This window comes from Sceloporus occidentalis, unplaced genomic scaffold (assembly GCF_023333645.1).
Source record: "Sceloporus occidentalis isolate IW3139 unplaced genomic scaffold, rSceOcc1.0.p SCAF_4, whole genome shotgun sequence".
Taxonomy (NCBI): Eukaryota; Metazoa; Chordata; class Lepidosauria; order Squamata; family Phrynosomatidae; genus Sceloporus; species Sceloporus occidentalis.
The window spans coordinates 105,586,230-105,612,634 of NW_028316984.1; the positions used below are offsets into that span (position 1 = coordinate 105,586,230).

Here is a 26,405-nt window from a genome sequence, read left to right on the forward strand (position 1 = left end):
ATGCAGGTACTTAGCAGGAAAACTTGTATGCAAAGCCTGCTTGGATTGGTCAGCTCTCCCTGCTTGCCCAGCCCTCCCTGTCTCCAAGATTTTATTCTACCGTACTTGTACAGCGCCTCCCTTCCTGCTTTCATATGGTCGCCACATACAGAGGGGATGTGGCCGTGGCCATTTTGAGTTCCCCCCACCATATGCGGCAACCGCAGATTCTCCAGTCAGCTCAGAAGTTTCAGCACCCACCCTATAAGATGACTCCTGGCATATAAGACGACCCCCGACTTTTGAGAAGATTTTCCTGGGTTAAAAAGTAGTCTTATACGCCAGAAAATACAGTAATTAGAAATTTCAGAAAATCCTGTTAAACTGTTCTGATCCCCAAAATGGATATTACCATGTAAAGAAAGCATGTTATGGTTCAGGACTGAATGTAACTAATTTATAATTGAAGATAAGCTTAATATTTTGTAAATTATTACAGTGGTGTAAATTTCTATAAATTGTATGCACTCTAGAATAAATTAAATTACAAAATGCTGAGTACCATATTAACATTTAGCTCATATTTTGTATTTTCCTCCTAGCCGAGATGCCTAGACAGTTCTCCAAGCTGAATATTTCTGAGGTTGATGAGTCAGTGAGACTTCTAGCTGAAAAAGTTTTTGCCAAAGTTCTTCAAGAAGAAGACAGCAAAGATGCCTTATCACTATTTACTGTGCCTGAGGACTGCCCCATTGGGCAAAAGGAGGCAAAAGAGAGAGAGCTGCAGAAAGAGTTGGCAGAACAACAGTCTTTGGAAACAGCTAAAAGGTTTGTTCAGTGGCTATATAGCAGTAAATTAAAATATATTAGGGGTTGTACAGACTGGCTTGAAGTGCTGGTATGGGGGCGGTGTGGGGGCATGGCATTTGGACGGCGCATGCCCTGACACCCCCCCCCCACACACACACACTGGTGTCATGCTGCCCTCACGACCACACAGTGGGTGGTGTCATGGCGCTCCTTTGGCATGGTGTTTATATGATGCATGCCGAAAGGAGAGCTGAAAAATGCCGTGGTGGCGGCAAGGACACCTTTTCGCTGGCTCTAAAAGGAGTGGTATTTTTCTGTTTCTTTTAGAACCAGCAAAGTGCCAGATGTGGGCTGCGGCATGCGGTTGCCATGGTCCCAATCCATTGCTGAAAAGGGTGGCAGGACTCCAGTCTATGAGGGCCATCTGTTTTGCCCCTTAGTTGTATTCTGGAGAGCATCACATGTGGTACAGCATTCCTGAAGCTTAAGGATAGGCAGAGTAAAATTTCCATCCAAGTGTTGTCTCATTCAAGCCTCTTGCTTGAATTGATAACAAAATCATTTTCATTCATGAGATTTAGATCACTGCTTTTGCAGCTTAACATGATATTATGTTACATATCTTTTCTTGTAGTACAATTTTTGCTTTTTATTTTGGTGCAAGGTCCAGAGACTGTTAAAACAAGCAGATATTTCAGAAATGCAACTTTCACATGCTTCTTAAGGTCTGTTTTGCAATTTTATTTAAAGCAAGAGTTTACAGACCTTGTACAGGGTGATCTATTATGTAGCTTTGTTTTCCAAAATGTTGATTCCCCTTACTATTTCTCCATTAGATTTTACCCAGTCTTCAAATCAAGAATGTTATCTTTAATTAAACCATCATGTATGATTTTATGGTATGTCATTTAGAAAAGAGATGCTCAGTAGAGACCAAACTAGGCTCCATCCTCACAGACGTTAAGGTCCATTCAGTTGATGTGACAGGGCTTAGTTGGGTTTTTTCCCTCTTCTTCCCCTTTCTCAAATGATCCTCCAACATATGCCATTTTGCTCTTGTTGCCTGCTACACAAGGTGCATATTTAAGCAGAACCTGCCAACATGCTAATCTCTCGAACCATGTGTGAATGTCAAACCATGTCTGCTTCAACTCACAGTATAATGATCTATGAATGCAGCCCTATAGTAGTGGGAAACTAACATCTTCCCATTACACAATTGGTTATTTGCTATGTGTATTGCCGATCATATGCCCTGACAACCAACAAGTTGAGCACAAAATTACTGATTGGGACCTAGGAACTCTGATTGGGATATTGTTTCAGATAATGTTGCTTACTTGATGACTTAGAAGTATACTAGACAAAAACAGGTATACAATGTAGAATAATATGTGATTGTGTAATGTTACATAAACAATATTACAATGCAATCATATAAAAGAAATAACTATATATACCCATTATATATACCAGGAACAAATGGCATGCATCAAAATATAATATTGCAAAGATATAAAAATGCATAGAACTAATGCTTCATAGAATCTATAGGGAAAATACCCAGCTGAAATTCCAAGTTACTCAAATGTCCTGGGAAAGTCCAGAGGTTTTTACATCAAACGTAGATTCTTAGAAAGTCATAAATTGGTGGAAAAAACCCCAAGTTCCTGAATGCTAAACATTCCATGAAGTAGATATGAAGTGTTGATTAATGAATGGTGGAAGAGAGAACAGGACTAGAAAGAAAGACCCCAAGAATTATAGTATCTGTTTCATCCGTGAAGATTTCATCAGCTACCTAAATACAAACATTATACATAACAACCAATTTGTGGTATAGAATAATAAACTCACATTTCAATAGTATTACTTGTGTGTCAATTTTGTTAAGTGTTACAAGTTGGTCCATGTAATATCTGCAAACTAGAAAGACAGGATCCAAATAAAGAAAACTGTGGCCCTATACAGACAGCCAAAATAAAGCTGCTTCAAGTCACTTTGGAGGTATGGTGTTTCAATGATGCATTTGTCCTAAGAGTCTGGAAGCCGTACCAAAGCTGCACTCCAGTCCTTAGGACTGGAGCGTGGCTTTGGTGCGGCTTCTGGACTCTTAGGATGCATGTATCACTGAAACAGCATACCTCCAAAGTGACTCGAAGCCGCTTTATTTTGGCTGTCTGTATCAGTCCTGTGTCATTCTGTAGATGGTTTTCTAGAGCAGATTCTTTTTGTTGCCCCAGATAAGTGTCTGGTTCACTTAAATATTGTATGCTATGGATACCTAGGAAGAAAAGTTTCAAGATGATTCGATCCCAGTCCTTGTCATTACAAATTCCACCGCAGGAATGGAAACCTCCATCAGCCACTCCAGCTGTGTCTCCTCCTACTCCAGTTCTTCCAGGTGCTCTTCAGCCCACCCAAGGGACGTATGATGTGCCAGAATTTCAAAGAGTTGCAATAAGTGGGGATTACTGTGCTGGGGTAAGGAGTTGGTGTTCCATTATTTATTTCTTAAGGAGTTGGTGTTCCATTATTTATTTCTTAAAGAGGAAAATGAGCTAATGTTTCATGATGCCTATATTTGAATATAGACTCCATTTCGTGGAACCTATATGTTTTGTTTGTTTGTTTATCACCTCTTGGACCACAAGTTTTAAAACAGACACATAATTAAAACAGCCCTCAAAGCTGATATTAGGGAGGCCATACAAAACAGTGCTGTCTTGTCTGTCCAGAGGAGGCTCAAAAGGGATGAAACCAGTTTGATTGCTCTTGGGAGAGAGATCAACATCTGCTGTTGGTGCTGCTGCTAAGAAAGCCCTGTCTTGCTTGAAGATCTCAAATTCCGGGCAGATTCATATGAGAGGAGCCAGTCTTTCAGATGTCTCAGTTCCACTCTTCTCAGTGCTCAGTATATTATAATAAGCACCTTTAATTTAGTTTTGAAGCAAATCAGAAGCCAATGTAGTTGATACAAGGCTGGTTTATGTGGTCTCTAAATAGTGCACCTGATATGAATGAAGAAGAAAAATGTAGGAAGGGAAGTGTTTAGTAGATAAAGAGAGATAAGAAAGTAGAAGAGGGTGAGTGAATGTAGTAAGTGTGGAATGGTCTAAAGAAGGATATTGAGATGGGAAGAGAAAAGTTTAGAAAAGGATGGATGTAAAGAAGGAGAATGTTAGAATGGAAGAATGGAGAGAAGAGAAGGTTTTTGGAAAAGGAATTATAGTACGGAAAGTACAGAGAGAGGATAAGATTTGAAAGAGAAAATTAGGAATAAGAATTGTGTTCAAACACAAAACTAAGAAGGTTGATAGCCAGAATACATTAATTTAAGAAATTTAAGAAATTTCTGTCATCCGGGAATTGCCCTCACCCTTGTTATATTTCTTTGCTTTTGTTTTTATATACTTAGGCGTATACACATACACACACACATATATATATTCCCATTTGTTTTCTGTATTTTTATGTTGATACTATGGTATTGTATTTGATGTACAAATTGATCTAAATGTGAATTTTGGATGTAAATTTTAAAATTTGATTTGTTTAATTAAAAATAAATTTTTAAAAAATAAATAAATAGTGCACCTGATAACAGTCTGACTGGTATATTTTGCACTAGCTGTACCTTCTGAATGCTATAAAATCCCAGGATTTTATAGGAGGCAGCCAAAATTGCTGTTAAAGTGCTATCAAGTGCTATAACTGTGCAGTGTGAAAGGGGTCTCAGTCAGCAGTGGGGTATACTTCGAGTAAATGTGCTTAGGATCGTGGGCTATGGTAGCTTTCCTTTCTTTTTTTCTTTTTAAAAAATCTTCAGTGATTAATTATATGATTTTCTCCATCAGGTTAGTGTTGATGATTATGAACAGGCTGCCAGGAATTTAGCAAAAGCTCTGCTTATTCGGGAACAATATTGCCGCCTTGCATACCACCGCTTTCCAAGAACTACAGCACGATATTTATGCACAATGCAAAATGAAAAATGGAAAATCGAAGATGAGGTACTCCCAGGTAAATGAGCTACAGTTTTAAAAACGTTTTTTTGGTCTAAGACAACACAAAGGTTTCTTTACATATGTTCCTGGTATGTCCTCTTGGTCAGTATTCAGGCTATAGCATTTATTTCAGCTTTTAAATTTGTTTCATTGTAGTAGAATCATAGAATCGTAGAGTTGGAAGAGACCACGAGGGCCATCCAGTCCAACCCCCTGCCATGCAGGAACTCTCAATCAAAGTATCCCCAGCAGGTGGCCATCCAGCCTCTGTTTAAAGACCTCCACTTTGTTTCACTTTTGTTCTTAAGGAGCTGGGCTACAAAGATAATTATCCTTTTGAAGTTTTGAAAGGCCCAGAATCTTGTTGACAGCATATGCAGGAATAAGTTGTGCTGCTTATGCGATGTGACTTTTTTGGACAACACATTTTTTGGATGGTGGTAGTGGAGTTATGCATGCAGAATTGTTGCAGATGCATAATAATACACCTAGAATAGGGTGTCAGTTATCATTGAATCTGTGCATTGTGCAGTGAGATAAGAGCTTTATTGTTTTTCATATCTTGCACTATGGTGACCCTTAATATAGGGGCTGCATGGTGCTAACATAGGTCAGTTCCACTGACAGATACTTATATTATACTAAGACAATGTAGGATCTCAGCTAAAGGATTATAGAGATGGAAAAGTGTATTCCTTTCTGTACTTCACAGTTTTAGTGGTATAAGACACATACAATTTATAGCAGTGGTTCTCAGATGGTGGGGCATGAGAGTTGCTCAAGGGGGATGAGAGACTAGGGAGGCCCAGACTTTCTCACACACACAATAATTGTCTCTCTCACACACTCAATAATTTCATTTCAGAAAACAGACTTTCTGTTCATATTACAAGCAAATATGGAGATATGTACTGTATTAGTGTGAAAATGTATAGGGCCAAGATCTGAGATCAGCCCAATCTCTCTCTCCATCTTGCTCTATTACAGAGCAGCCACTGCGAGCAATGGAGATCTGTTCTCCTGTTGATCACAGCACTATATACTGATGTTTCCACTCTTCCTTTCCTCCAGTGATATCCAGTATGACAATCAGAAGCAGGATCCCTGTTACATTTCCTCTCCAAATGGAGAGTGCTGGCAGGAGGAGGTGGAAATGTCTGTATGCTGCATTCCAATCAATAGGAGACCACACCTTTGTTACTTGCAGCAGCAGCTGCCTGGTAAAGCAGGATTTGGGGACTTTTACAATTATGGCAATAGTGCCATAATCATAAATACATAGGGGCCATGAATAGAATCAGTTACAGATGTGTAACAGATGTGAAACTCTAGTAAGTGTAATAATAAATTCCTGCTGTAACTGCTTTTAATATTAATTTTTAAAATAGTGCCTGAAATCTATATGAGTTTCAGAGCAAAGTGCAGAGCTTTTTGGAATACAGTGGAGCCTCTGTATATGTGGACTTGCCACCTGCAGATTTCAGCATTTGCAGATGGCAAGCATGCTTTATGATGCCATTAAGCGCTATGTAAAGCCTATGGCACTATATAAATAAACGTAATAATAATAATAATTAGGGAAAACTAGACTTAAGGGCCCATGATTTTAGGTATCTGTGGGGTGGTCCAGAACAGATCCCCTGTGGATACCAAGGTCTGACTGTGCAAGTTCAAAGCTATTCTGATTGTGTGGTGTTAAATTCAGTTAAATAAAATAATATTGTACTTTAAATGTAATGATTTTAATAGGGTTGCTATGTAGTGCATTTATTTTTTTCATTGGTATTCTGTGCTTAAGAAGAATATTGGTCAAAATAATTTAATATTTTTGTTTTACAGATTTCCATCCACCACCCAAAGAACTGCAAGATCCTTATAATCTTGATAATTCTCCAGGAAATTTGGATTATGTTGTAAAAATGAAGGAAGGCATTTTCTTAGTTTATGAGAACAAAGAAATGATGGAACTTGATGAGCCCCGGAGTTTGCCTTATCCTGATCTCCAGACATATACTCTCAGCTTCAGTCATGTGCTGGCTCTCATTGCAGATGGTCCAACGTATGGCTTTGTTTTAACTTTAAGAATTCTGTTGCATTAAGGTGTTGCATACTTTACCACTTGCTGTGCTGCTAATGTGCAAACTGTTTCCACTCTTTCCGGTTCTAGGATGTACTTAGATTAAAAGTAGACCCTGCTGAGTTCAGTTAGTACAATTTATTCTCTAGCAGTTTGACTTCAGCCCTGAGGTGATTAATAATTGAAATGTTATACAATATATACCATATGAGTAGCAACAGTATTTAAATTACTGTTGCTACTCATATGCTACTCAACCTCCAATGCTGTATTTTTTGTTTGAATGAATCTGAACATTTCCTTCATTTTTGTGAAAAAACGTAAAGAATAGTGAAATAATGTTAACTTGTCTATGAGCTTTGGGACTATAGTTACAGTGTAACACTTCTCTCTGCACAGGAAAACATACTGCCACAAGCGGCTGAACTTTCTAGAATCTAAATTTGGTTTACATGAGATGTTAAATGAAATGTCTGAACTTAAAGAATTGAAGAGTAACCCCCATCGGGATTTTTACAATGTGAGAAAGGTAAGTGTGAAATAGGTAAAGTATTGGTCAAAATCCTGTGGTCACTCCTCATTTGATGATGTTGTAGCCTGTCAATATCCTTGTTGACTTTTGGTGCCAAAAGCTGGGCACAATATTCCAGGTGAGATCTGACCAAAGCAGAATGATATTATGACTTCCCAGTCTGGCTACTAAAATCCTGTTGAAGCAGCCTAGAATTGCATTGGCTTTTTTTTGTCACATCACAGTGTTGACTAATGGTGTTTCTAACACTAACAGTGTTTCTAATCCAAACGCTGGGGCTGTATGGAGAGCCCGTAAGGGGCAGCTATATGCCGCCCCTGGAAGCATTGAATTGGGGATGTGGAAACCGCATACCACACCCCCAACCACATACCATGCCCCCAACCTGGTGCAAAAAGAACCTGCAAATGGCAGGCTTATTTTTCAGTCCCGGAAAGGGATCATGTAGATGCAGTGCCAGAGTGGTGTCATCATGGTGCGTGCCGGGTAAATGGGCACGTGCCAAAATGGTGCCATGGGGGCAGGGTCACAGCATCGAGCGTGCGGCTGCTATGCTGTGACTCTGCCCACAGGCCGGCGTTTTTTGCTGGTCTGTACAGGGCCAAAGTTTATAATTCAAACAAAGTTGTGTGTGTGTGTGTGCGTACTTGTGTGTGCATGTATGCATTATATATTTCAGAAGTTTTAATGTGGAAATAATGTGTTGAGCAGAAACTGGCAGTCTCTCTCACTTTCTTTCTTTTTAAGGCAGTTATTGCTAAACTGGAACAACCTACATAATTAATATATAATTTTACAGTGTGACCATATTTGATTAGGGAATCAGATGAGTACCTACTAATTTAACAGATTTATATTTCACTCCAGTACACATAGATTTTTTAAAAATTTTGGTAGTGGAGGAAGGACGTGTATATATTGGAATAGAGTGGAATAAGACAAAACACATGACTGTGCCTGTGTAACTTTCAGCATGCAAAATAATGGCTTGATGAATCATGCTCATTGGCACCTTCTTTATGTTCAGTCATGTGATTATGCCTTGGCAGAGAATGTCCTTCAAACTTAGAGGGACAATTACTAATGTTGTCTGGGCACGTTTTGCCAAAAAAGGCAACTAGCTATTAGCTGTGTTCCTACTTATAAACCTCATAAATTGGTATTTGGATAATAGTTATTTGCTTCTTTAATAGAATGAATTTAGAATAGATATGAGAGCTTTTTTTTATATAGAAAGAAATACAAGACCATTAAAACTATATTGAAAATGGCCAAGCTATAGAAAAATCAGTGAATAGAATGTGGGACTAAGACATGGGGGGGGGGGGGGGGAATACAAGTTCAAATTTCTGCATAGCTCTTAGAAGTTTTGTGGGAAACACATTAAAATGGTACCCCAATAAGTTTTTAAATTGAAATCCAGTCATACAAAGATATGATCAGGATCAGAGAAGTTGGAGAAGAAAGACTATATAATGGTTATGGCCATTCTTTTCTATTAAAATACTTCTTAATGTGGAAAAGAAAATGGAGGAGAAATTTCAAGCAAGGAAGAGCCACAAAAAAGTGAATTCATATCCTTGGGGGGAAAGGGTAGGGTGTACATATGGCAAAACAATAATGGAATTGACAGTGGTGAGATGAGAGATGAAACTGGAATAATAGAGGGGAAGATACTAGCTTAATTTTTTTTTAACAACAGTGAATAAACATTAAACAATGAGTAGTAAATGAAAAGATCTGGGCCGTCTGTATTAGCTTAGATTTCTTGTTGTGTGCCTTCAAGTCATTTCTGAATTATGGTGATCCTAGGACGATCCTGTTACAGGGCTTTATTGACAGAATTTGTTCAGATGGGATTTGCCCTTGCTCTTCTTTCAGGCTGAGAGAGTGTAACTTTCCTAAGATCACCCAGTAGTTTTCCATGGCTGAGTGGGAATCTGAACTCTGCTCTCCCAACTAGGCCAGCACTCAAATCACTGTAACACACTGCCTCTAGGTTTCTAGTGCTGCCAAAGGAATTCTGTGCCTTCTGGGTATCTGTTTTCAAAAATGGCAGCTGGTGTGTTATGTACTTTCATGGGTACTGGTCATGAACAGACTCAGGATGACAGGCAAAAACATTATATATATGCTGTAGGGGCACAATGACCTTGCTTAGGCCGGGATGGCATAAACAACTTCCTTCCTAGAATTACTCTGGCTTCTACAACCTTGATAAAGGTTTGGCATGCACAAAAATTCTCAACACCCAAAGTGTAGCACAAGCTCAACATTAAAATACTTACAAACCTGCTTAACTATTATTTAAGGTTCATACTATTTTCTCTGACTGCACATGTTTTAAAGAGAGCTGAAAGCATAATTACAGAGCTGAAGCAAATGACTTTACTTTACTCTGTGATACCATGTTTGTCCAAATTGAGTTTTTTTGAAAAAATAGTTAATACAAATACAAAGAATTGACAACAATGTCCCATTATATGCTGACTTCTTTGTACAGCAATTATAGTCTATAGTCATTATAGCACATGCAAAATGTGAGCTTTAAAAACAAAAACAAACCCTTCTGCAAACCATAAATTAGAGGAACAATTTATTTTCATTTTTTTTAAAAATGGATGGATAACTGTAGATCTCTAGATACTTTTGGCCTTCAACCCCTGTCAGCTCTAGCTAAAGTACCTAGTGATGAGAGATTGTGAGCATTGTCATCTAAAAACATCTAGAAATAATAAAAGACAACAAAGTAAACCAGGGGCTATTGGCAGATTTTGAATATTATTCAAAATATTCAGATATTTTATTTTGATAACAGTATACAGTTGGCCTCAATACCCTAGGATTCCTTATCCACAGATTTAACCGTCTATGGCTTGAAAATATTCCAAAAAGATATACATTCCAGAAAGCAAACCTTGATTTTGCTATTTTATTAAGCGACACAATTTTACTATGCCATTATATATATAGTGGGACTTGTACATTCATGGATTTTGGTATCCATAGGGGGTCCTGGGACCAAACCCCAGTGGATACCAAGTGCCCACTGTATTGATTTTTGTAAAAATAACAGTAGTGTATGATATGAGGCAAAAAAAGAAGTGAGACACTGTAAGTACCAAGACCAGAAATAACAAGGAGGTAAACAGAGCTGAGTCATTCACATTATTCTCTGTATGGAGGTATTATTAAGAAGCCAACCTCTCTGTCAGATTCTTAGTCGCATGTGTATGTCCATTGGTAAGCAGTGATACTAAGAAAAAACAGTAGTAATGGTGTTGATGATCATCATTCTCATCAGATTATTTTTCTCCTTTTAGGGCCAAGTCTTTAGAAGGTGGTTCACACAATAAGAAATTAAGATTAAGGTATAACAGTACCAAATATACAAGTCAGTGCTGTATAAAATCTATCTATAAAACAGCAAGGAGAGGAGGGGGAAAGAATTTAGTCAACTGTGTACATCAAGGTGGCAACCTGTGGCCCCAGAGCTGTGTGAAGCCTATAGACAACCCCTCAGATTTTATTTCAGATCTGCATAATTTCAGATTTTGCAGATGTTACATTCAGGACTCTATAAGCATTCTGTCCTTTCCCCAATAGCCTTCTGGGTGGAAAGGAAGAGGGTGGAGGGATAGAAAGGAGTAGAAAAGGGTGACAAGAGAAAGAGGTTTGTTGACAAGAAAAGGAGTAACATGCATACTCATAAAATTAATTGTGAGTTTCAAATTGGACAGTCAATTAATTGTGAGTTTCTGTATCCCTATTTGTGGGTTTTCTTATTAATTAACTCCTATTATCTCTGCATTTGGCTGAGTGGCCTCACTTCATAACAGAAGGATAACAGAAATGTTGTGTTGCTGTATAATAAATAGCAAGCTGAGTGATAGGATGCTTCCTTTGACAACATTTAATATGTATTTGGACTGACAGTTAGAACAAGCTCTTGTTGTTGCTACATTGCATTTTAAAGAAAAATAACATTACCAGTGGTCAAAGTTGCTTGTTACTGTTTATTCTGCTCTACTACTTGTTTGTGAATTTATAGTGTCATTTATAAAATATATAAAGGTTTGTGTAAGCCTTTCTAATATCATATACTAGTTTAAGAGTTTGCATTCCAGCTATTATCTAATTGCCACAGAGCCCTAAACCAAAAAAACATGTTGCATGTCCTGAACTAATTTGCATATTATCTGTCCACAACAGTAGTGCATATAGTGGATAAGGGTGACTGGAAGATAGCAGGGACTGACACACTGGGAAGTAAAGCAAAGTGTAACTTCTAAACTTTCTGAGCTTTTCATACGTAGTGTACATATGCTAATACATTTCTTAGATATCACACTAGTAAAGTGTTCTGAATACTGTGGAATGCTAAGCACATTTAAAAAAGAAAGGTGGAACATAAATACAGTAAGTAAAGGGATCTTGTAGCACCTTTGAGACTACCGTATATACTTGTGTGCAAGTTGACCTCATGTACAGTCGGCCCTTCTTATACACGGATTTTTTATACACGGATTCCAGCATACATGGTTTGAAAATGTTCCAAAAAAGTATAAATTTACCTTGATTTTCCATTTTTTATAAGGGACACCACTTTGCTATGTCATTATATGTAATGGGACTTGAGCATGCACAGATTTTGTTATACACGGGGGATCTTGGAACCAAACCCCAGCGTATAACAAGGGTCCACTGTATAAGTCAAGGGAAGGTTTCAGGGTCAAAATCCTGGATTTTGAGATGACCCGTGGATAAGTTGAGGGTAAAACTTAGAGGGCTATAAGGAAGGATAGAAAGGGGGAAATATCACTTCCGTCTCTCCTTCTCTGTACCTCTCCCAACCGATTCCCATGTGTTGGAGGAGAGGTTTTAACATTGGATTCAGAAAGGAAGCAAGTGGATTTAAATGGAGAGTTGTTTTCACAGGAAGCAAGGTCTTGCAAAATGGACTGGTGTCAGAAGCAAGTGGTTTTAAATGGGGAGTTTTTTCCATAGGAAGCAAGGTCTTGCAGAAGGGACCAGAGAGAGAAGCATGTGGATTTAAATGGGGAGATTTTCAATAGGAAGCAAAGGCGCGTTATAGATGTGCCTATACTGCGTACTAGGGTTAGGAAGGGGCGTATTAGGGTTACAAAGGGGTGTCACTTCCTGACGCCCCTCAACCCTAGTACGGACTGAGTCTGTACAAAATGGCGGTGCCCGTCCACACGGGGGACGCTATTTTGACGTCGCGGACGCATAGCGTCCGGATGTCACGCGACGGAAGTGACGCAGTGAGTGCGCAAGTAGCGCCTCGCGGCGCCACTTCCGGGGCGCAGAAAGAAGTGCCATTTTGGCACTTCTTTTCCGCTGCATCTGGGAACCGTGCAGTTTGGCCGCTGCGGTTCCCAGACGCAGCAACAGGTGATGCCGGAATACTGCGGCTTTTAGGCGGTCTGTAACGCGCCAATGGCTTGAAAAACAGAGCAGAGAGACATGCAAGTGGATTTAAATTGAGAGGTTTTTTCCATATGAAGCAAAGGCTTGCAAACACAGACCAGAGAGAGAAATAAGTGCATTGAAATGGAAAGGTTTTCTGATAGGAAGCAAAGGCTTGCAAAATGAACTGGAGGGGGAAGGAAATGGTGTTCAGGCTTGCTTGCTTTAGGACCCTTCTAGGCACTACTGATGTATGACCTTTGTATAAGTCTACCCCAAATCTTAGGATCAATTTTGGGGCATAAATTTCTCAACTTATAGTTGAGTATATACTGTACTTGAAAGAAAGAAACTAGTAGCATGAGTCTCATAGATTAGAATCAGTGACTAATCTATGAAAGTTCATGCTACCAGCTTCTTTCTTTCTTTCAAGTAGCCTCAAAGATGCTACAAGATCCCTTTGCATACAGATTTTCCACAATAACATGACTATGGCGGGATATAGACCGCCGCTTTGAGGCGGTCTCCCACCGGCGCCATTTGCTCCGTGAGGGAGCCACAGCAGCCAAACCGCGCGGCTCCCGCACGGAGCAAAAAAGAAGCTCCATTTTGGAGCTTCTTTTTGCGGCGCCTTTATGACGTCGCGAGGCGCCTGGGGCGGACTCGTGACGTCATAGGCGCCGCGACACGTCCGGATGCACAGCGTCCGATACGTAAAGATGGCGGTGCCCGTATGAACAGGGCGCTGCCATCTTGTACGTATTCTATACGTACTAGGGTTAGGGGGGTGCGGAAGCACCGCCCCTTCCTAACCCTAGTACGTATAGAATACGTACTAAATGGCGGTCTATATCCCACCAATGTCTTTGAATAAATATAGTACTTAAATGAGCTCATATTTATATGGAGAGGCTTAAAGTGAATATAAACACATGTTAATTTTATATTATTTAATATTGGATAGTATGTGTTAATCGGGATTTGTTGTAGTGCAGAGTCTGTATATAGTAGCACACAGCTTGGTTTTCTGTATTCAGAACAGTTGTTGACATGATATGCTTGTGTAAGAAAAGAAGTCATTCCTGGAAAGTGTGGTTAAGGTAGCAACCAGAATTGCTAGAAGGCATTTCAAGTGAAAGCCAATTTCATGTTTCCTTAAAATAACGGAATGTACTTACAGAACTGTGTGTGAATCTTATCTGCATTTCATTTAAGAATACTAAAAATGCTACTTTATCTCTCAGTGTTATCCAGTTGTCTTTATATTTAAAATAGCATTGGATCACCCAAATATTTAAAGATGTAAATATGTGCTAGGGTTTGTTTGCTTCTTACTAAAATGTGCATATATAGCCAGCTGTGTTTAACACACTATCATATTTACAGGGGTGGCCTGTTCTTTGACATTTTTGACAGATGTTGACATTTTTTGTCATTGTAGTAGCCCTATTTGTATGGAATAGGCTGTTAATGGTGTGTGTCTGTGTGTGTATGATTTTTATTAAATGAAGCCTATATTAAAGAAGCTATTGCTGCCTTTTAAACCAGTGGGAACTCAAGTTAGTTGAAGGTTGCAGGACCTTGCCTTGTAAATTGACTGTCTTATCTTTCTGATGTCATGTGATGCCCCACAGTAAAAAAAATTAGTAGTGTTTACAGGAGTATTTATATTCTTGGAAAACTGTCAGCCAAGGAGTGCGACAGAGGCATATATCATAATTCTGAGTAGATTGCTTTGGGCAGTTTTAGTAACACAAGTATTACTGACAGTTCTAAATGTAGAATGTTTATCTATCTTGGTGACAGGTTTGGTATGAATGCATACATGAAGCTATCAAATGCTACCTCTGTCATCAATAGGCTGGAAGGTGTCAAAATTGTTTAATGTGTTGGAAAGATTAGAAGACAGGAGGATGTGAAATGCCAGTTAACATGACAGCCCAGTTGATGGAAAGTGACCAGAAGAGAGGGAGTTGAAAGGGACCCACTGCAGTCCATTACAGTTTTTCAAAGATTTCAGGATCTTTCTTAGTGTCCTCTTCTAGTATTTATTTCCTGTTCCTGGGATTATAAATTTAAAATGGTTGATACAGTGCAATCCCTGTATCTGTGGGATAGGTAAGCATGGTTTCACTTACCTGCATCTGGAAAAAAAAGTTCTGCCTAGGCATCTGAAGGTCCTCTAGTGCACATCTGTGGTCAACTTCTGACAGAAATATAGCATTTATTGTTTTCGCTATCTGTGATAAACCTGAGAATGTATCCCTCACAGATATGGGGCCTGTATCAACTTTGACCTATTGTTTCTGCCCACCTTCAGTTGCTTCCCCTGAACAGAGTTCAGCTCAGAATTGGTAGGAGGCAATTTTTATTCTCTTCAGCCTCACTCCCACAGTACTCAATATTTAGGGGCAGATTTGGGACAAGGTTTAATGGAGTTTCATAGAATGGGTGGAACTGATGAACACTGATGATTTTTTCCTGAGAATTTGGAAGACTTCCATAGATGGAAGGAGTTTTTGTGTCTGCACATTCCAGATGCAACTCATAAATGTCTGTGACTCTTAACTTTGCACGCTTCTGCACTAACTTTGCTGGAGTGTGCAAGGAGAGATACCAGAACACTTTGAGACAGCTTCCTGGGTTATTCAAGCAGTAACTGATAGAAATTAGTGCATGAACAAATCAAAGAACATTATTTATTTAGTTAGTTGATAAGCCACATTTCCCCCAAAATAAAACTGAAATCAGCTCCCAATAATTTTAAATAAATGAAAAATTGTAACACAAAACAACATCAATTATTAAAGCAGAATTAAATTAAATGCACAGTGGAAAACATGCTTTAGAAACATGCTACTGAGATAGGTAAAGCACCCGGTCGGTAGTAAGCCCCATCCTCAATGGCTGGTGAAGTGCCCAAAGTTTGCCTGATTTTTAAAAACTTCTGCAACTGCCAGGGGAAGATAAGGGCAGCCCAAACCAGAGAGAGAGATAAGAATCAGAGCATCATATTGTATACTCCACATGCACATCACACCATGGCTAGGGTTGCCATATCCCGCTGGGGGGCGGGACTTTCCCGGGTTTGGACCGGTCTGCACAGTCCTGCCCCGGTTTGGCCTTTGTCTCGGGTTGCCCCTGCCCTGGGCTTTGTTAGGGCGCCACTGTGGCGGCACCTTTGGCCGCTCTTGTGGCCGCCGCTGCCACCAATGCAGTTGTTGCTGTGGCCTACTGCGGCCACTCCTCTGGCCTCAGCGAGGCCTGGGAGGCAGCTCCACGGTCGGGGCTCCGGCCGCAGGCTCCTCCAGCCTCGGCGAGGCCTGGGAGGCGGCTCCGCGGTCGGGGCTCTGGCCGCGGGCTCCTCCAGCCTCGGCGAGGCCAGCGCCAAGGAGGCCAGCGCCAGGGAGGCCTCCGTCAGCGCTGGGGGGGCCTTGGCGGTGGTGCTGCGCTCAGTGCCTCCGCCGAAACCTCAACCAGCGGGGAGGCACTGGAAGCAGCATCATGCTTGGGGCCTTGGCAGAGGCCCCAGAAGATAAGGTAAAGGGGCTTGGGTATGGGGTGGGTGCTAGGCCTTCTACTGCCACATCCACCTCCCTTTGAGGATGGTGGATGAGCAGCAGGGAGGCCCAGGGCCTGAGAGGGGAGCTTAATGTTTTTTTTTTTTTTTAAAAAAAAATATTTATGTGTTTTACCTTTAATTGGGTGTGTCCTCCATTTTTTAAAATGTCTTACATTTTGCTGCACAAGGTCCCGGTTTTGAGGTAGGGAATTATGGCAACCCTAACCATGGTAGGCCCCACAGACTTTTCATATCTTCAGCACATGTAATTTTCCAGTCCACCAACACGGTGCTTAGGAAGGATTCAGTTTGTAGTGCTGCAATTAATAGTGGGAGTTCTTCAGAACAGCAAAGGGATGTGGGGGAGGCAAATTGGCCTTTTGAAAAATACTTTGGCTTTTAAAAATACTTCTGCTAATGGAGACGTCACTATATCTGTTGACTTGTATGGGGGGGGGCGTGTTATGGTTTCTCTCTAAAAATAGCTAGTATTGAGGAGATGTTATTTCCATGCTTTCACAGTTTTCCCCGTTCATGTCTTAAGAACAGGCCCTGACTGCATGAGCAAAGGGTGTTCTGAAGCCACACACTGGAGCTGTGATGCTTGTCTCAGTGTCTGACTTTCTGTGTCAACTGCTTTGCAAATTCACTTTCTCACCTTCAGCTTTTAAGTTGTGACAGTGCATAATAAATGCATGCTAATGAATTGTCTGCTATGGAACACTAATAAGCTCCATGACATTTATTACCTTCGGAAAACTCCAGGAGCTTTAGCATCTAGTTTTAAGATTGAGAGGTCACTGTGACCTTTAGATAAGATTGACAGGTCATTGTGACCTTTAGCTTAATGTGTTGTTCTGTCTGGAATAGCATTTTATTGGGTACACACCCAGGGAGGTAGTGATGTGCTGAAATATTCACTGGAAAATAAATGAACACTTCTGAGAAACTGGCTGGATAATTAATCGTTTTTTTCTTTATTTTCTTTATTTGAAAAAAGACATGCTTGTCTGAGTATAAACCTCCAAAACTTATAATAATAAAATACTTTGAAATATCTGACAATTTTCTTTTTGTTTGTTTCACAGTATAATCCTATGCAGGTTTGTTTGGAAGCTATGTCTTTCTGCCCCCCCCCCCCCCCCGGTAATTTGCCCCTTTGAAACTGTGTTTAGGCTTGCATTCCAAGGTACAATGTCTCCTTAGAATTAAGTTCTGTTGAGTTCCTGAGACTTAATTCTCAGCATATAAATTATAGGATAGTAGCCTCCATGTGCTGTTACTGTTATGAATAAATATTGACTAACAAGGACTGAAAAAATTAAAAGATGTCATAACTAATCTCCCAGTTGTCAGTTTATAGGCAGCCAGGTCTGCAGCATTTTCTTCTGGTAAAAATTATTTTGATAACATGAAAAGAACAGAACAAATTAGTAGAATTATAAATTACAGCAGGTTTTGTAACATGATCAAGGTTTCAGAGTCTAACTTTTCTTGGCTTTCTCCCAAAAATTAATAAGGGATCGTACTGGATTGGCAACCTGCTTTTCTTTTCTTTTCTTTTCTTTTCTTTTCTGTATTATGAGTTATACTATATAATGATTGTATCCATAGCCTGCTATATGTGTGATTCTATTTCTGTTCAGTTTCTTGTGACTACTACGTCATAGGAATGATAAGTGTAATGCCTATTTCTAAAATAGAAAACATTCACTCCTATGACACCTTGCAAGCTGTAGTGGAGCTGTTAGTTGTCCTTGCTAAGAAGGTTATTATAATAGGAAGGTTATTAATACACCCCACACTACCTCGGATACTTTAATCATAGTATGAAATATAAAGTTGCCTTCAAAACATAAAGATAGCTTTCAGTGTTTTCATTTTAAAAATTTTTTTGGTGTTTTCATTACTCCATATTTTCCAGAAACAAAATAATCTTCGGATATAAACAAGTGTGACATTAGTTCACATTGTTATAATATAACACTTTCTTAATTAGTAAGAGTGAGGCTGTTGAGGCAGTGTAATGTAGTGACCCTAAGAAGAACCCAGCACAGCGTTTTCTTGGCAAGATTTGTTCCGAAGGGGTTTGCTTCCTCTCAGGCTGAGAGAGTGTGACTTGCCCAAGGTCACCCAGTGGGTTTCCATGGCTGAGCAGGGATACATACCCTGGTCTCCAGACTCCTAGTCCAACATTCAAACTACTACACCTTGCTAGCTTTGTGAAGGTTGTATTACACTTAAATTATAGACTAATTCACACATACTTTTACAAAATGATTACTCATCCCATGTTAGCTGGCAGATAATTGTATTAACTGATCCCATGAAAAAGCATTGTGTCTGAGATATCTATGTGTCAGATTTGTGGTGGGTCAGTTGCACATGGAATGATAATGTGACAATCGGACATGATGTTTACATTATCCTGTAATTGATGCAATTACTGCTAAGTTGTTGTTGTTATTGCTATTATCATTTATTTTTATAGTGCCATTCACGTCCATGTTACTTTACAAACAGAATAAAACATTTATAACTATTTCAATAATATAAAATATTAAATTAGAATACTAAAATGTAATGCAAAAAAGCCACACACACAAACAGAAAGTGCAGAATTGTTATTCTTCTTAAAGGCCCTTGCTTCTCTGCCACACAGATGATCACTGCTCATTGTTATTGCATTCTCAGATCTCTGCACTGAGGCCAACAGAACTGCAGTATGCAATTCCAGATGTTGGATAAGGACCAAAGGGAATTCTCCCCTCTTCCCCATAGCAGCATCTTGTGAATGTGATGAAGGTTTCTGTGCAAGCATATTTTTTGCTTGGTCAGGAAAAAAAATCATTAATTGTGCTTCTTTCTTTACCTGAATATTTTGGGGGTTTTAATGTGAAATTGTTACAGTTGCTTCCTGGGTAAAAATGCTGGTAAAAATTTACAAATTAAGTGGGAGAGGAGCATTGTGATACCAACAGATACTGTCATGGATTGAGGCAGAAAACAAAACAAAAAAATGGTTCCATTCTGTAATAAAATCATCTGTGTGAAAAAGATTTCTGAAAGTCTATTCTGCCTGTAATTTACCAAGTCAGGCTGTTGTGACACAGCTACACAGCTGGTTAAGATTGTCTGGTCTTTAGAGTGCTCATCTTTTAAAATCCTAACTGAATTGGCTATTTACTGTCTCTTTAGAAAGAACAACACACCACCCACATGCTTTGTATAATATTTGTGTCATGTGTGGAGCCAAGTGTACTTTGGCTGGTGCTCCCAGTGAGAAGGAGAGCAGCAAGACATAAATAGTAACCCATCAGCCTTGATGATTACATACACAGGTTCATTTTACATGTGCTTATGAGTATCATGTGGATCTGTTTATATTCATATGGTAATGTTGCTGTAAATGATTCCCTTTGTATGATGTTAGTCATCATGGCTGAGTTAACCATAGATCTCTTTGCCTGTCATTTAGGGTATCTTCTATACAGCAGGAGATCTGGTCTATTTTTCTCCATTATCATTTGGTTTGTATGTGGTTATCTCCTGTGATTCTTCTCCTGCCTTCTCTGACTGACTGACCTTCCAAAATAAAAGATAATCCCGTCAGCCCATTACTATTTCCTACTATCTCCCTATCTGTTTTAACTAATTTTAATTTTAATTTGAAATTTGATTGCCTTTTCTTGAATTTGTAATTAATTGTTATATTTTATGTCTGTGGTGGGTTGAGGATTGTGAAATTTTATGGTTTATTGTAATGTATTTTATTCTTTTTATTGTAACTTGCCTCAATCCACAGGGAGATGTGGGCTAATAATAATAATAATAATAATAATATAATTATTATTTTAACCCCCTTCAATGGCATTTGAGATATTTTGAGAGACAAGAAATAGGAACAGGGCACAATAAATTATGAAACCTGTAAATGCACAATCACACCAGAGAGGGCCACACATAGGGTTGCCATAATTGTCCACTTTTACCAGGGACAAAATGTGGAACAAATTCAAGACCAAACTGTAGGACAACTGCAGGACAAAACTCAGCCCAAAATGTAGGACATTGAAGAAAAATGGTGGACCTTAAATGTCCTACATTTTGAGCTGAGTTTTGTCCTGCAGTTGCCCTACAGTTTGGTCTTGAATTTGTCCTACATTTTGTCCCTGGTAAAAGTGGACAATTATGGCAGCCCTAGCCACACATAATATGTTTGGTGCCTATGAATAAGAATAATCTTATTTGTGATTTCAGATTGATACTCATATCCATGCTGCTGCCTGTATGAATCAGAAACATTTGCTGAGGTTCATTAAACACACTTACCAAACTGAGCCCAACAGGATAGTAGGCGAGAGAAAAGGCAAGAAGATGACTTTGAAACAGGTGTTTGAAAGTCTCCACATGGATCCCTATGACCTCACTGTAGATTCGTTAGATGTTCATGCAGTAAGTACTCAGTAGATCAAACTGGAAATAAAGATCAGGATTTTGGAAATGGTCAATGTATGGACAAAGTTTTTGCTGAATGTGCATGTTGGACAAAAAAGGTATTTGTTGCTTTTGTGAATTATGTTACCGTGTTCTGAACCACAATTTTTTTGATACATTGTTATTGTGTGCCTTCAAGTCATTTCCAACTTTTGGTGACCTTAAGGTGAACCTATCACCAGGTTTCCTTTGCTAGATTTCTGCAGTAGGGTTGCCTTTGCCTTCCTCTGAGGCTGAGAGAGTGTGGCGTGCCCTGTGTCCACTGCCAAGCAGGGATTTAAAACTTGATCTCCTGAGTCATAATCCAGAGCTCAAATCACTACACCATTTTGGCTCTCAAAAACAAAAGAAAGCAAAATATAATTTTAAAAATTAACAGTGTATTAGTACTCAAAAACTGATGCTCAATTTCTAATACTAGAAAAAAAATTCCTTGCTTTTTAGGATCGCCAGACATTTCATCGATTTGATAAATTTAACTCCAAATACAATCCAGTTGGTGCAAGTGAGCTGAGAGACTTGTATTTGAAAACAGAGAACTATCTTGGTGGTGAATACTTTGCCCGTATGGTGAAGGTAAGTGTGCTCTTTCTATGAGTCAGTGTTTTAGTGTTGCTTGGAAGAAGTTAATAATAATAGTATTGTATGAAATTGACATTAATACTGGTAATGCATGCAAAAGAACCAAGGTAACACTTCATCCCCCAAGCATGACAACTCTTGTATTGTGCATGGGAAACACCATGTGCAAAGCTTAGATATACTCTGATATGTCTGCATTAGGCTATGCTCTTACAGGTCATGTTCTATCTGGTCTCTAAAGTGAAATGCTTTATGAGATGCAGCATTTTTCTCAGACATATTAGATCCACTGTCATATTCTTTAGAAAAGTAGATAGCTGCCTTACATAGAATAAGAACATTGGTCCATCTAGTTGAGTATTGTCAACCTTGATTGACAGTGGCTTTCCAGGGTTTAAAGCAAGAGTATTTCCCACCCTGCCTGGAATTGTCAGTGACTGAACATGGACTCTTTTTCATATTAAATATGTTCTCTCCCACTGAGCTATAACTTTCCCCATGTATCACCTCAAAAGATAGCTGGATGAAATAGTGATCATTCTGCATGCATGTAGTCTAAACCTTGTCAGCTAGTTCAAGTTAGGGTTGCCATTTGCCCCAGAAAACCTGGAAAATCCTGGATTGAATGGACTAAAAAATGTCCTGGCCGGCTAGGCTAGTTGAAGCAGCAAATCCCAGATTTCTCCTTCATCAAAGGCCAATGGGTAGATTAAAATGTGGCAGGGACAATGAGGCAGGAAACTCTATACAAAAAGACTGGCACTGGCAGCCTCATCATGCTCTGCAAGCTCCAGTTGCTACTGCATAGGTATAGCATTACCTCCTTATTCTTCCATTCCCTTACCATTTCTCCAGCAGGCCCAGAATGTAGGGAAGGAAAGGAGACAAGCAGAGATGTTGGCAGCTTGAGCTATAGCTAGGCAGCATGGTGGAACTTGGCTTCCAAACAGACTTGAGAGAGTAAAGGAGCCCCTTGACTCTCTGGAGCTACTTGGAAGCCTCCCTCTCTCCACACTAGATAGGGGGAAACAGGAAGAAAGAAGACTTCTTAGATTGGTACTGGTACTGAGGTTGAAACATAATGGCAGAAGAAGTGCAATGATTAATGTGTTATTTGAATAATCAGAATGCAAAATAATAATATGTATAATTATAATAATTTGCATAATATGCAAATTAGGTGTCTGGAAATGAAGGACTGGAATACGGAAACTATAGTTCAAGTCAGTATGAAAAATCACCTTAGTTCTTTGAATCCTCTGTAGTTTTCTTGAAGACCTCTTTCCATTCTTGTTTTCTAAGTCTGTTTTGCATGCTTTCTTCAGCTACCTTTTCTCTGGAATGCTTTAGCTTCCCTTACAGTCCCTTACAATCTTCAGCCTGTCTAGTAGCAACTAGATACTTTCTCCTTTATGGCTTGTTTCTTGTTAGCTTGATATCTGGGAGTTGTAGTCCACAGGATAATGTTTCCAAGTTCTGGTAGGTTCATAGTGTTCCATGAATCATAGGTAGAGAAAAAAGTAACTAGCCAAACTATTTCTTGCTTTCATGCTTTTGTGATATGAAAATATTAAAAGTTGTGAAGATCTACAAGAACTGCTAACATGTGGATGGTAGTATCAGAATACTTGCCTCTCCCTCTGTATATACTTATAGATACATATATATATGTGTGTGTATGCATGTATACATATTGTGTGTGTGTGCGTGTGGGGAGAGAGAGAGAGAGAGAGAGAGATTGGAAATTTAAAGATTCTGGATGTAAATTCTGTTTCCCCAGGCTATTATGATTAAGCTGGAACAAAGGTGTATAAATTGGGGGTTAAAACTGCACAGTCAATAATACTTTACATTGTTCTAGTATTGACTGCTACCTAAAATACAGGGAAGATTAACAGTGTCTGATCAGTTTCATTCCCTCTCTTGCTTAGAATTTTAATTTAATGTTAGATAGTTAGTCCGTTGACTTGGAAACTAAGCTAATTTAGATTCCATTTAGAATGTGTATTGTCTTTTTATCTGTGAAATTTGTTTACCAGAAGAACCTCATTGTGCAAATTTCAGTATCAGTTTTCAAGTGAGAGGGAACAAAAGTGAGACACAAGATTCAGCACACTGCCTCAGCCAGAGGGCCAAATGAGTTGTGATATTAATGGCAGTTACACGGTTTCACCCACACATCTGGCACACCAGGTTTGACTCTTTGTGGGTGGGCTTTTCATAAATGAGAAGTTGTGGGTACCATTTGAAAACAGAATACATGTAACTAGCAGTCCTGTGACTACAGGGGGGCAGAAATGGGAGGATTATAATCTAAAAGTAGTTGGGGAATAATGATTAATTGTGTTAATTGATCTGTACTCATTACTGTATATACTCACTATAAGTCGACTACATATAAATTGAGAGCAGGTTTTGGGACCAAAATTATGGATTTTGATATGATCTGAGGATCAGTCAAGGTTAAAATTTAGGGGCATGTAACAAAGAATCTAAAGGATGAAGCAAAGGAAAACAGTGCCAAAGAACTTACAAAATCCCAGCAAGCAAAGCTCTTTGTGCTCACACTAAAGGCCGGATGGATGAGAGAGTAGAGGGGGTGGAGATCAGTGGTTCCAGGACAGATTACACTCCTTGCCTTTCCTTTTTTCACAGTTCCTTTTTTATTTTCTAAGAGTTAAAGTACAGTACTTACTTTCACCCATGGATAAATTGACTTTTTGAGTGTCAATTTTTGGCTAACATTTTAAAACTTATACATAAGTACGTATATATAGTAATTCTGGTGTATATTTGCTTAAGCATACAAGAAATACTTTTTTGATCAGGTAAAGATCCACCATTCACTTAGTCTAGCATTCTTTATACAAGCCAGAGCCATGAGCAGGCAGCTAGATGGTATGTTAGAATTTACCCAGTTCACCTTCAGTATGACATAGTTTACATTCTGCTGTAACAGTTCAATTTGAACTGAAAATGTCAGATGGCTCTGGTTGCAGGTTTCTCAGTTTCTGATAACTCTGCTCACTAATTAGTAAAAGCACTTGATTTATCTAGTGCAGATGGGTTCCTAGTTCATTCCGATTCACAAACTGCTGAAAGCTCATCTCACTTATTTTATTAGCCTGGATCAGGCTTACAAAAATCCAGTCTTAGGAACTGTTGTAAACTCTCATCAAACACCAAGTAGGGACAAATGTGGAGTGAAACAAACAGACTTCCGGGTGTGGGATGGCTAACTGGATGAAGAACTGTATGCATCACTGCATGTGGGACTCCTTTCATGTACAGTAGCTGGGTTGTGTGTATGTAATCCCATACAGATTTATTGATTAAACTATCAATAATTTGTTCTGACTGGGGCAATCTGCATCCATATACAGTCTGGGGATATCATAAAAATACTTTAAGTGGACTATAGAGGGCCTTTTGAAAATTGATTCCTACCTTCTTTCACTGAGCAAAGGTTTCAGAGATATTCATTCAAAATCTCTATGGTCACAATTACTGAGGAAGAAAGTATCTTCAAGTTGCTTCATGGGAAACCCATGAATTTTGCAAGGTTTTCTTAGGCAAGGATACTCAGAGGTGGCTTTGCCTACTGTGTTCATGATGTTGGGGAATTTAGTTTGGGAAAGTCAGAAAAGAAATCCTATTGGGCATGGGCAAATCAGTGGACTGTACAACAGTGTTCTCACTATAATGTTTTAGATGGAAAATGCAGTACTCATGTGCTCAGCTGACACTCTGAAACATGCATTTCAGTGTTGCTGTATTAAGATCTGAATGTAAGCCTTTATGATAAATTGTGTATTGCTCCCAGCAGAAAAGTAATATTGATTTATTTTGAATAGGAAGTTGCCCGTGAATTAGAAGAAAGTAAATATCAGTACACAGAACCCCGGCTGTCTATTTATGGACGTTCTCCAGATGAATGGCAAAATTTGGCTAAATGGTTCATTAGACACAAAGTTTATTCACCTCATATGCGCTGGATGATTCAGGTCCCTAGAATCTAGTAAGTAACAACAACAACAACTTATGTATAAAATATGTAAAAACATTCCAGATTTTGGTTCCTTTCCTCCACATATCTCTTTGTCTAGGTATATTTATTGTAAGTATTTAAAAAAGAGTGTTTTTACTTTGCATGTGCCTGAGATGCAAAAGCAACAAGGAAGTTTGAGCTTATTTTCTGTCTTGCAGCTGTTATGAAATCAAGTCTTGCATCATGACAGCTATCATAGTATCCTCTGTGAAGCAAACAGGATAATTCCTTTTTGCACGCCTCTTCAGGACCAAGCTGTATGTCACCATGATATGCATGCCCCACTGTTCCATGTTTTCTCCCTTAAGTTAAAACAGATACCTGATGTGATAAAAGCCCAATATTTCTTTAGCTAATGAAGCAGAGCAGTAAAATACTGAGTGTGATGAAGAGGTGTTATGTAGGGCTTTAGGCACATTATTAACGATTGGTCTAGTTAGTCCACTACTGTCAACTCAGACCAACAGTAATCCCCCTTCCCTAAGTTTCAGGCAGGATTGTTTCTTTGCTCTAGCTGGAAATTCCTGTTATTTTCTGATGTTTCTTTCATCCATGTACTAACCATCCCCAGTACTCTTTAGGTTCCAGAATCAGACAAGATCAGGAGTATTCAGGATGGTTTGGTGGTAAAAAACACTAATTGACCTATATCCTTAAAACAAAATGGTATATTATTTTTAAATGTGGGTGACTATTGCTATCCCACATTTCTTTTGAAGTGGGCACATGATGCAGAATTATCACATTGACTTTTTGACAACACCCCTTGCATGTCACAACCTTTTCTGAACCTCTTATCTGTAGCCAGCATGTGCAGGAAAACAGAAGTACTTCTGTGCTGGCATAATTTATGAGTGAAACACATATTTTTAAACGAATGT

The 26,405-nt window shown here is 39.1% G+C and overlaps 1 protein-coding gene across 3 annotated transcripts in view; it reads left to right on the forward strand.

Moving 5' to 3' along the window:
- AMPD3 (adenosine monophosphate deaminase 3) overlaps window positions 1-26,405 on the forward strand; it is a 62,268-nt gene that overhangs the window by 6,100 nt on the left and 29,763 nt on the right. For all 3 annotated transcript variants that reach the window (XM_089521175.1, XM_089521173.1, XM_089521174.1), the window contains exons 2-9: window positions 582-807; window positions 3,078-3,273; window positions 4,647-4,812; window positions 6,636-6,855; window positions 7,273-7,402; window positions 20,658-20,852; window positions 21,339-21,470; window positions 25,331-25,494. In XM_089521175.1, coding sequence (XP_089377301.1) covers window positions 582-807; window positions 3,078-3,273; window positions 4,647-4,812; window positions 6,636-6,855; window positions 7,273-7,402; window positions 20,658-20,852; window positions 21,339-21,470; window positions 25,331-25,494 — 1,429 coding nt within the window. The remainder of the gene's footprint in view (window positions 1-581; window positions 808-3,077; window positions 3,274-4,646; window positions 4,813-6,635; window positions 6,856-7,272; window positions 7,403-20,657; window positions 20,853-21,338; window positions 21,471-25,330; window positions 25,495-26,405) is intronic.